We start from the raw sequence: 12,488 nt of genomic DNA, 5'->3' as shown, positions 1-12,488 counted from the left end.
TGATCTATAAATCTTGAAAAATATTTACAATTGGAGATTAACAATTATTTTGTCATTACATAATTGATACTAATTATTATTTTTATTAACAAAATAAATTACTAAATTTTTTTTTTTGTAAATTCATTTGTTTTTACTCTATCATTAATATCCGTTGAAATATTATAAAAAATTGAAGTAAATGATGATAAAATATTACGACAAAAATGATTTAAAAAAAAAATAAATCACAATAAATAAATTACAGTCATGGAAATTAAGAAAAAAATTAAATAAATGTATTTATGAATTAAAATAAATTATTTTATCAATGATTATCGATAATTTGATTCTTAACTTAATGCAAAAATGGCAAAATAATTAATTATTATTTTTAAGTATTAAAATTACATTATTACTATACTCTAGATGTATAGTATTTGCAAAATTTGTAATGAATAATTGACTTATGTCAACTGAATAAAAAAAAATTACTTTTTTTAAGGTAAAAAAAAAATAATTGTTTAATAATTTTAGGCTGGAAGAAGATCGAAATCATCTGAGACATGAACTATAGGCACATGAATGTCTTCAATCTGTGGAGTAGCTTTAAATTCACATAATCCTTCTTCTTTCAACTTCCATTCCCAATTCATTTTTTGAACAGCATGTAAAGATTCTGCTTCATTGTGATGCCTCAATAGCATTGATTCCTGAAAATGATTTATGATCAGTCATTTAAAAAAATTAGAAATCTTATAATATTTTCGATATAGAAAATAGCTTATTTAATAAGTGAAGGTTTCTACGCGATAAAGCTTAAACCTAAACTTTGAGCTCCAAACTTTAAATTAAACTTTAAGCATTAAACTTTAAACTAAATTTTAAGCTTTAAACTTTAAGTGGTACAGAAAAAATTGTTGAATACAATAAGTAAAAATCACATGTTCTACAATTCTTATTATCACTTTAATAAACGTATCTAATACTGGTAATGAAATAATTATCCGAATAATTAAATTCTGCGATATTTTAAAAACGAACTTCATTCCTAATTTTAATAATTAAGCTTTTTTAATATTTAATTAAAATTCATCATATGATTTTACACAAAATAGTGCACATTTAAATCAATTGATTCCATAATTAATATATAAATCATTGTTTTGAGCTGAGTTATTATAAGTCTAAAAAAAAATACTTTTGAAGAATAGACAGTTAGGATTAAATTTGCAATGCCACTATCAGATGTTATTCTAAATTTAAAAAAAAATCCCTATTTGTTTATCAAAATATTTATTATTTACCTTTATTTTTTCCCATTTGTCATCAACATCCTGCAACCAGCTTAAAAATAACCGTCCATTATATCTGGACCTTGCGTTTCTATCTTTTTCTTCCTGTTCCGGAGTAATAACATTATACACTTCTTCATCCTTGAGAATGGTACAAACAGAAAATGGTAAAGATTGATTAGCCAATGCCCTAGCAGCTCTGCCATGAACCCTGAGAATTTCTTGTTCAACCGAAAGAACAAGTTTTTCCTTTTCAACAACATGTTGCATCCTTAATTTATATCTTTCTTTTTCCTGTTCAATGTAAAGATCCTTCATTGAACTAGGAAGAGTAACAGGAAAATTGACTGTGGGTTCATTGCTAGTGTTACTTGCTAAAACATATGTACATCGATTCATCAAGTAATCTTTAAAACCTTGAGGTGGTTTTGGTTGTACAGGAAATAATCCTTTTCTTCTTCTTTCTATTTGCTTTCTAATGTTCAAAAATAACTGACAACAATTAGTTATCGGTTGATCATGAGGATGAACTTCTGGTCCTGCATTATTGGATTCATTAATGTCATTAGTGGTAGCAGTAGCAGCAGCTGCTTGGGATTCTTTATTTGATTTAATTTTCCTCTTTCTCGGATGTAATTCAACAGTTGGAGCAGTTGTAGTGACATTTGTACTAGGAGTAGATGTTGTTGATGAATTTTCCGAATTATCAGAATCCTTTGAATTTTTTTCTGCTTTTTCGTTATTTTTCTCAGACTTTTCATTACCACTCGATGACTTTGATGATGAATTTGTGGTCGTTGATTCTGTTGTTGTTGGTTTGCTTGACTCTGTACTAGTTGTTTCAGGTGTTGGTGAATTATGACGTTGTTGTGGTGATGGATTATTTGAACGATCTGTTGATGTTGATGGCAATGGAGATGAATTGGAGAAGTTACCATTATTTGATTGATTTGATGATGAATCTTTTGATGCTGCTGAACCATTACCACCATTCCCACTCCTAAAATAAATCAATTAATTGTTAAAAGCTCAATAAAAAATACTAAATAAATTATTTAACAGAAAAACTTTTTATCAATATATGAAATTAATCCATAAATTAGTTATTTAATAACAATTAAGACTTGGTATTAATTAATAATAATTTAATCACATATTTGGAGTTAGCATGTAAGTATTTAATTATTAATAGTCTGAATATTTCACGAAAGTTTTTTGAATAATATAAAAATTTGAATTACCTGTGAGAACTTCTCAAAACCCTTTGATGATGAGTAGACCTTTCTTCAGTATTAGTAGTACTGAACTCTTTTTTGTCTTCAGTCTTGCTACTACTTCCAGCCTCTGTTGGACTTGTAGTTCCACCATTGGCAGTTTGTCCACTATCTTTATCACTAGCATCATTACTATTAGAACTAGGAACAACATAAGGTAATTGATGGCCTCTTGCTGATGGATTTTTGCCATTCCTCGTACCTTGTTCCTGCTCTGAAGCTGTACTTTGTGGAATAACTATCTTCAATGGCGGAACTTTGGGACCTGATCCTGATTCTGATGATTTTGGACGTTCATCTTCACCATCTGATTCAGTTGGCGCTGGTGTAGCTGTCTTAGAATTATTACCAGTAGTATTATTTGATGGCTTTGGACTGCTTGCTGTTGGTGTACTTGGACTTTTCCGGTCTGCATTAGTTGTACTTGAGGTCTGACTGCTTTTCCCAGTTGTCACATTGGCATTCTGCTTTCCTGATTTAGCACACTGTTCAACAAATGATGCAGTTACGCTTGAGCCGACCTTGTCTGACGACTAGAAACAATAATTGAGATCATGCAGTGGACAAATGCCAAAACTACTTGGATTTTACTTGTAGATTCTTGTTTATCATGCAATTTTTATTTTTTGCTGTATGATGAGAACAATAAAATCTATGAATTAAAATCATAAAACTTTGACCAAAAAAAATATTATCAACTTTTGCACTTAATTTTGTTACTAAATATCCAATAAATTATTAAAATAACATATTATTTCTGTTAACTAATTCCTTTAAAATACATTAAAGACAGAAACGTAATTATTATTCCATCAACATGACTAAAACTCTGATTTAAATATTCAACAACAACAAAACAATCAAACAAAAACCATAAAGACGTTCAACAATTGTAATTTATGTAACAAAGGATCAAACTAATTATTTACTAAAGAAGAAAAAAAAATTTAACAAAAAAAATTTTCCAACTTTCTCTTACTCGAATTACCTTTTCGGTGCCTCCAGAAGCCCGTCCAGTACTAGCTCGTCCAGAGTTAGAATTTTTAGTTCCATCTTTTGGTTCCACTTCTTTCCTTTTTTTCCTTCTATTTTCATCATCCTGTTCATCATTAGTATCATTTTCATGAGTTCTTTTTGGAGCTGGAGACCCGGTAGTTTGATTTTCAGTAGCACCAGTAGCAATAGAAGCATTAGTATTAGCACCAGAATCACTAGTGTTACTAGAAGATGGATTTGAATTGCCAGGAGAATTATTAGAACCTTGTGCTTGTCCAGTTTTACCAACATCTTTGTCTTTATCTCCACTAGGATTTGGTGATGATCCCCGAACTGGTGTTGCTTCTTTGGAGGTTTTAAATTCATAGACATCAGTACTATCAGGTGCTGATGTATTACCGGGTGTCGTTGAACCCCCTGAACTTGCTGTTGAAGTTGCAGGTGATGATGATGTCGTGGAAGACGATGATTTCGTAGTATCCATCTGTCCTTGTGTTGATCCACTTACACCCTGACGAGCGTTTGCACTTTTTTTTTCATCCCTTGCTCCTCGAACTTGGTTCAAACGAAGTGTCACTCGTGGCGAGCTTCCGGATTGTCCGGTTGCCGATCTGTCCACTGTAAATATTAATTTCAATTTAATTTCAATTTGACAATGATTTTATTTAGCTAAAAGATTTAAGTGTCATAAATTTTCTGTTATCTAAGAATCATAAAATATCTTAAAACTAAGTTAATTTTCGATTGAAATATCACAATGTTATCAGCTATGAATTATTAATCAGGTTATAGGTTTATTGCCTATTAGAACGCAAGATTGATGACGTTGCTTGATAAATTATATTCATGTGATCAAGACTATTTTTAGTACTTGTATTTAATGACATTTCTAATGTCATTTATCTAGAAATTCGTCTTAAATTTTGCCATTCAAATTGTTAATTTATGGTCTTATCAAATCATTTTGTTTGTACAAATTAAAATTATTTCTCAAATTAAAAAGTCAATTTAAAATTATAATAATTTAATTAAATAATAAATTTAAAGGAAAAATTACAATTAAAATTAATTGCAATGGCAGATAATGGATTTTGACAGCAAATTGTAAGAAAAGCTGGTCATTTATTTTTTAATTTTCATGCAAAAGTTATTAACTAGATACAAATGACTTTTATTTAACAAAGTAATGAAAATAAACGAAATAAATTAAAAGGAAAAAGATTTAATTTGTCAGAAAATCATGAAAATAATATGAATAAAATTTAAAAACAAGTACTTTGGTTTGTTGTATATTATAAAAGGTCACCCGGTAGATTGAGAAGGCCACGAAGAGAAGGAACTGTAAGTAGATATGTTACTTGCATTCATGAAAAGTAGAATAATCGAAGGAGAAAAAAATTTACATTCTCATTAATGAAAATAAAATGTTTTAAATAAAAAATTATTTCAACAATAAAAATAGTATACAAATATATTAAAATAATAAATTGTAAAATTTAAATATTATTACATTGAATAATAATTAATTAATTTAAGTTATACATGGAAAGTTAAGTGCTCAGTAAATTGGTATCATAGAAAAAAAAGAATACAATGTTTGATTAAATTGATAAAAATGTGGAATAATTGAATCAAATTGTATAAGTTTGTGTAAACATAGATAATATTTTGAACATATTTTATTTTTCTTCAAAATTAAACATCTTTGTAAGACATAGATAAGTGTCAAAATAAAATTTCATTATTTAAAAAATGAAACATCAAATAAATTGATATTTAATTAGTTAATAATTACTAAATATTATTTATAAAATATAATTACATTGAATAAATATTTAAAAAAAAATTTTTTTTTTATTTAAAAAATGAAACTAAAAGAGAAAATAATTACAGTAAAACAATGAAATGGAGGTGGGTTTCTCAATCAAACGTTATTGGCTGTGTTTAAGAGACGAACTGGCTCAAGAACGAGTGAATACTTACACAGGTGCGTGTCTTAGCACTCTTAGACTGTACTGAAGAGGAGAAGGGGGATGTAATAACTCAGAAAAAAAAGGATAAAAGATAATCAAAACAGAAAAAAAACTAACAAACAAAAAAATCAAGATTATTTTAAACAAAAAAAAAATTTTTCAAAATCGAATTAAAAAAAAAGAGCAGAAATTTTTAAAGAGTGAAAATAGTAATAATTTGTTGCTTATATGATCACTTAGAGTTGACTGATACGATGTGAAACAATTCTGTATTGCTTCTTCCTCAACTTCTCCCACTCTCACAACTTTCGTCCTGTTTCTGTCCCCTATTAAAGTGTTTATCTTTGTCTCGCCTTCTTTACCAAGTGTTTCTCTTTGTCACTCATGTCTGTTTTCTCAACTTGTATTTTATTTTATAAGTTTAACTTCGTTGTTTTACGCTCATAAAACGCCATCGACAGCATTGCTTAATTAAGTTGCAGATGATGAGACTAATAATAGTATTATGATAAATTTAGAGACGACTTCTGGGTTAATTTTAGATTATATGAAAGACTGTTGGATTAATTTAGAAAATTATTTCCAAGAAATTTGGATTTTTTTTAGCTTAGGGATGACGTTTTTGCATTTTATCACATACTTTTATTTTTTTTTTTTTTTGCTCTAAAAAGATGTTATTTTTGGAGCCTTTTTAACTCTTGATAATCAACAATGTCTGACATTAGACTTCTTTTGATTAATAAAATATATAATGAATAGTATTATTAGATAATTTAATTGTCTTTTAATAAGAGAATTTAGAAATAAAATTACTTTAAACTGTAGGATGTTGAATAATAAATGAAGAATAAAGAAAGTAGATTGGAATTAAGTCTTGATTGCTTATGAATTTAATTTTATCTACGATATGATAACGAGGTTGTGTTATTACTCTGTAGGATAGCTTTCTAGAGAATTTTATATATTGATAGAAAAAAATATGTTTAATAGAAATTTGTTATTTAATCTTTTAAAGTAAATATTACAGTAGATTTTTGTGATATTAAATTACTCAATAATACTATTCTTGATTAAAAATTATCAAATTATCATGTAGACTCATTTTTTACGTAAAATCAAATAATTTGGCCATTTAAAATACTCAGTTTAAACATCAATAAAGCTGAAGAGAAACCTCTAAAATAAATTTTAAAATATATTTAAAGAGGATTTTAATGTTTAATTAGTGAAATAGTTCATAAAAAATTTAATTTTTGAGATAATGTTGTAAACAATGATAATGTGATGCTAAATAATTTGAAACTTACTTAACAAAATTAGTTTGGGAAAAAGTTTCATTTTAAGGATAATATTTCATTGAGAATAGAAATACTCCAATAGACAGGAATAATATTACAAAATAATTAAATAACATTTTTGTAAATTGTCAATTAAATTTTTGTAAATGTAGTTATGAATAAAAACATCTTGTTAAATTTATAAATAATTTTGGATAGTTGTGATGCAATTATTGAATTGTAAGAATATTTAAATAGATTTACAGTTTCCTGCATCAATGTTGCACTTTTCTCCATAGAAGGACTTACTTAAAAATATATTTTTTAATATTTCTCATCAATAAAAGTTATCAACAATAATGCATAACGATTCATTGACATTTTTTGAAATTAAAAGTATCGGTTAATTTTAATTTTCTACTCTCATTTCCTTAATATAATCAAATTGAATTTCAAAAACCTTAGATGGTCGGTATTTGGTATTTTTACCTTATATAAATTTTTAAGAGTATGTCTGAAGTAAATATGATGTAAAATCATGATGAAAAGTTTCGATTATTGGATATGAATTTAATCGTAAGAAAGCTATCAACAAAGCGTTGTTAAAAAGGACAGTTGTAAGTAAGAAAAATGATGTATCTTAATTGGTTATTTTTGACACTCTTGTATGTATAAGTTCTGCACATAGGCCTTTTCTTTTTTTTTTTAAATATTGGATTATGCAACCTTGTCAATGGCTTGTTGTTGAGTTTTTTTTTGTATTAAATGAATAAATAAATAAATAAATAAATGAATCTGCATTGAAAAATAATAAATGCAACTAAAAATACTGTAGAGTTGATGAGAATTTGATTGAAGTTTTTTGGAGTAATTAGAATTGCTATGACTGATGCTCAATAATCATTCATGAGAATTACAAGAATAAAATGTTTAAAATATTTTCGAAAAATTGGATTTTCTGCAGACAATAATATGACGCACTGGAACTGAATGATAATTAAAAACATTGAAATTACTAGAATGATATTTCTCAGATTCTTGGAATGATTCAATATTATTGAGTCATTTTTAAAATACTTGATAAATTGATTAAGTAATTGGATTGGTACTAGCAATCAGTCAATCACATTGTTTATTTGTTTAAAACAGTAGAAGAGACAATCAGGATTATGGACCACTTTTTGTTTGTATTAAATCATATTTTTCTCAGTTAAATTATAACTAATCATCACTTTTCACAATGTTGAACGTCATAAACAAATTACAGCACTTTGGTAAACGGCAAGAAGCGTTTAAAAGTCGTCTACAAAAATGCCATTCGTCGTTTATGATGCTTAACACTGTAAACACTTTAAATGTCTAGTTGTTAAACACTTGGATTTGCAGTCGGTAAATAAGAAACATGAAAATTTATGTCATTTTCATGTTATATTACTGCATATAAGTATGTTAACATATACAGTGTGGGTTTACTGAAGAGTTTATGAACATTTATTTAAAGTTTAAATAAAAAAAGAAATAATGAGTTTGAACTTCATGAGGAACACTATGTTTTAAAATCTTTAAAAGGTGAATGTTTTAAAATGATTTAATATTATTGAGTCATTTTTGAAGTACTCTAATCAATAGAATTTTTATTTAACCATCTTTATCACGATGATATCCATTTAAAGTTGCTCATTGACATCAAAATAGCAGAACCTTTTTGGGTTACTAATAATCATCATTGTATGTTTAGAAAAAAAAATGATCTGGGTGTGTTCCAAGAGTTCTATTTGACTAACTTTTCAGTAGAAAGTAACAAAATATATTAAACTTAGAACATGAAAGGAAATTAGATAGTTATTCTCTTTTTTTTATGTATATTTTTCATCAAAAATGGCTTGACTAGTTTTGTTCAGAATTTAATCAGGTCTAAGTTACCTAATTACACATTGAATAAAACTGGTCCCATCATCATCATCATCATCATTTGTTCTCGAGATACGCGAGACGAAAATTGATAACGAAAATACGTACAGACATATGCACACACGGACATCCTCTTAAAAACCATATCATTCGATTCTAGAGAGCTTAAAACGTGAAGATATGTCAAAATTAGAAGAATTAGACCTATTACTGTAATTTCTCACTGGAAAGTTAATAATAATCTAAAATTCAAGATTGTTATTATACTTCAGTCAGTATCAAATATAAAAAACTTCTCATTAAGATCATAAATTCTGAATAAGATTAACAACTAAACTTTTAGCATTTATTTGATAATAAAAATGCGATAATTGATCAAGTGTTCTTCTTTCTGAGAAATAATAAAAATACTATGAACGTCATTGATTGTTGTTTAAATGTGTTGGCCGAGGTTTAGTAGAAAAGAAAAACTGATTAGAAAGCTTAAGAAAATGTCTGTTGATGAGTAAAAATGAAATAATTAATATTTCAAGATATAACAAATATTCATAATAATTACCTTTGTTTTGCGGTGGTGTTCTCCGCATTTCACAGAGAGCTCCACTATCCTCAGCAGCGGTCGGTGTTAAGGCCGCCGCACTTCCGGTCGACCGTTGTTGTTGATTTTGGTTGTCTTTCTGGTTATGCTGTTGATTTTTCCCTGATTGATCTTGCTCAGTAGACAACACCGTACTCGAGTTGCCTTCAGAGTATGAGCTATCAGAATTAGTTATTTGCTCGGAATTTGATCCTAAAAATGTTAAAAATTATTACAAAAATGCACGAGAGTAATTTATTTTGATAATAATAAATAAATAAAATAACTCTATTGTAATTTACAACATTTCTTTCCATCATAATCACTTTAAACTGATGATTTATTGTAGCCATCCACCATCTTTCTTCTCAAGATTAATTTCAATCAACTATTAATTTAGATAACAATTCATTTATTTACTTACACGGTAGTAATTGTTTTTAAATGATAATAATTATTCTGTGTAAATAATCTCTCTGAACCACTTGAGGAGAACCAATAAGTGACATTTGGTTTTAAAATGTCATTAATTATTTGATATTATTATTCGACTGATTTATTTAAATATAATTATGGTGTTTATATTTATAATTGCTGATTAAACGTTTTATATTGCACACAAATACAATCACTATCGTTTTACACAGCAAAGTGACGCTGACGCACAGTTTGTCGACCAGGTTATCCAACTTTGCAGATCCCCAATTTTCCTCTCGGAATTTAGGATTTCTCAGACACGGCTTCACCAACAGAGGTGTAGAAATGACACCAGGAGTCGCTACAACTCGACGATTGTCATGCCATCTACAGTTTATTACGACATTTATCCCGCCTTGAGTTGGATAACCAATCACGAACAATTTTTTTGATTTTAAAATTTTATTTATAATTTTAGTGTCTTTTTCTTTGTTTTTTGGATTATTAAATTGTATCAAAGGAATACTTTTTTTGTTCCTCTCATCTATTACACTGTACTGTAGAGACTTTTTTGGAGTAATTTTTTTTGGAGTAATTAGTCTTAAAAATTTCTTTTTTATCATGTTTAGTACACTGGATGTTTATTTATTCTTTGTTTTATTGTTTCATTTTCACTTTATAATTAAATAACGGATATTCAAATGGGGTTTTTTTAACATGCTGGAGCTGAACTATATTTTAGAGTAAATTATTGATCAATAAAATAAAGTAGTGCATTGCTTTGACAATTGTTAAAGTGATTTTTGGATTTTTTTTTGTTTTCATCATCGTTCAAAATTAGTACATTTCACACCTAGGAAAGAATAGTACATTTCACACCTAGGAAGCGAAAGTAGTCTAGCTCAAACCACGTGTAAAATTACAACTCGAGCCAAAGGCGAGGGTAGTAAACACGTGGTTTAAGCTAGTCTAATTGTCTTCTCTAGGGCTGAATATGATTTTTCGTCATACCTGCGTGGAAAGTTCAACCCCTCTCCAATGGAAAAGTGAACTTTCCGTGCGGGTATGACGAAAAAGTAGTTATGACGCAAAAAATATTTTCACAATATTTTTCTTCGAAACTTATTGTTCGTAAATTTGGTATTGTTTATTTGGTAATTGGTATAACTTTTATGGTATTTTTTATTTGGCATTTGGTATTACTTTTCATTGTATTTTTTTGTTTTTTGTTTTATATATTTGGACACAATGCTACTTAATCCAGTGTTTAGACATGCTTATATTTACTTTTATTTATTCTAAGATTATTAAACGAATAATTCGGCGAGAAATGAATTATTTAAATGGTTTCTTATTAGTGAAAAATAATAAACGAATTACCAGAATCTCGAGATTCTAATCCATTTCCAAGTGTTGATCGCGTTTTAATATCATCCTTACGGTTTATGTCGCCATTTTTGTTATTCAATCGTCCTTTTGATCCTCTTTGTGATTGTGACGTTGATGGTTGAGTATTTGATGTATCATCTAAAGAAAATTTATATCAATATTTCAAGTTCAACACAAACTTAAATTTACTTAATTATAATTAAATGATCGTTGGAAAAGAATTGACTATAAACATTCATAAACTTTCATTGGACTCATTCACTATTATTTATATTTAATTTTTCACATTTTTATCAGTTAAAAACATTTTTTTCATTTTTATTTACTTAACATGCTATTTTTCATTCAATTAATGATTTTTACTTTATAAATATGTGTATTTCCAGTGTAATTAACAAATTAACAAGTTGTAATCCAATTGTTTTCAAGAATTTCAAAAATTCATATTTCCCGCTTAAAATGGCGTCTAGATCGCATGCGCGTGGAATGTTTTTTCCTGCGCAGTAAATTGATCTTACAATTAATTATGATAAATGGAGCATGATAAGCGTTAATTAGATTTTAATAATGAAAGTTTATCAATTTTTAATCGTTTCTACTACTCATGTAATGACTTACTCGTTGGACTTAGCGATTGTGGATACAATCGAAGTAAAAGTGCGAGTTGTTGGCGTTCGGACATTCGCGGAAGTTTTGGACCACGGTATCGACTGTTACCGCCTGGAGGCATTGCAATCTCATAATTTTTACACTTTCTTACTTAATAAATAATTCACTGTATTTTAATGACAATTATTTATCAATAAAATATTAAACTTAATAATGAAACCACTTCATTATCATGTAAACAAGTTAACCTTAAAACTTTCAACACAAAAAGGGATTGGTTGGTTCTCACGCCATTTTGACCCACTTTGTTCCCGCGAATATGTCAGCTGTTATTCACTTACTATTTTTCACTCCATTACTAATAACTTTATCTATTTTTACGATTATTATTTATTTATCCTTCGCTCTTATTTATCACTTGTTTTCGTTTAGCATATAATCATCACACTCACCACACTTATTTACGACGACAACACACTGTGCAAAATATGATACAATGGCGGCGTCACTATTGACGGCAATGGTGGAAATTCACGCGGGAGAAAAGTGCGCCAAATACAAATGTAAGGATAAATTTTTCTATTGGTATTTGAAATATTTTTTATAAAAAAATATTGTTGTTTATACATTAAAGAAAAATCAAAAAACAATTTAATAGTGAATTATAAATAGATAATAATAATATGAAGTAAAATTAATATGTTGTAAAAAGGGAAATGATAGAGATTTTAGATATTAATCTTGGGTTATTAAAATGAATATTTTATAAAAAAATTCTAATAGTTAATACA

The 12,488-nt window shown here is 27.8% G+C and overlaps 1 protein-coding gene across 5 annotated transcripts; it reads right to left on the bottom strand.

Annotated features, from left to right (window-relative positions):
• Window positions 1-337: 337 nt before the first annotated feature.
• LOC118071336 (ankyrin repeat domain-containing protein 12) lies at window positions 338-12,206 on the bottom strand. 5 transcript variants are annotated; one of them, XM_035090438.1, is made up of 7 exons: window positions 11,707-12,206; window positions 11,080-11,226; window positions 9,265-9,495; window positions 3,537-4,162; window positions 2,516-3,081; window positions 1,287-2,274; window positions 338-692 (listed from the first exon to the last, which is right to left on the bottom strand). In XM_035090438.1, exons 1-7 carry the CDS (start codon window positions 11,816-11,818, stop codon window positions 513-515), a joined length of 2,850 nt encoding a protein of 949 aa, XP_034946329.1. In that variant the 5' UTR covers window positions 11,819-12,206; the 3' UTR covers window positions 338-512. The 5 variants fall into 5 exon arrangements, with proteins under 5 accessions (XP_034946329.1, XP_034946330.1, XP_034946331.1 ...); XM_035090439.1 differs by having other exon boundaries at window positions 2,516-3,033; XM_035090440.1 differs by lacking the exons at window positions 11,080-11,226; window positions 11,707-12,206 and adding an exon at window positions 9,707-10,569 and having other exon boundaries at window positions 339-692.
• Between the last annotated feature and the right edge of the window lie 282 nt (window positions 12,207-12,488).

This window comes from Chelonus insularis, unplaced genomic scaffold, assembly GCF_013357705.1.
Source record: "Chelonus insularis isolate UGA/USDA-ARS -01 unplaced genomic scaffold, ASM1335770v1 contig_77_pilon, whole genome shotgun sequence".
In the NCBI taxonomy this organism is placed as follows: Eukaryota; Metazoa; Arthropoda; class Insecta; order Hymenoptera; family Braconidae; genus Chelonus; species Chelonus insularis.
This window is presented reverse-complemented; position numbering and strand designations above follow the sequence as displayed.

Bases quoted from the DNA above. Each gene is read 5' to 3' on its own strand.
- LOC118071336 (XM_035090438.1), bottom strand. From the start codon at position 11,818: ATGCCTCCAGGCGGTAACAGTCGATACCGTGGTCCAAAACTTCCGCGA. The intron at 2,275-2,515 runs GTAATTCAAATT...GATTTATTTTAG, and splicing joins GTTTTGAGAAGTTCTCACAG to GAGTGGGAATGGTGGTAATG. The intron at 693-1,286 runs GTAAATAATAAA...AATCATTTTCAG, and splicing joins ACAAATGGGAAAAAATAAAG to GAATCAATGCTATTGAGGCA.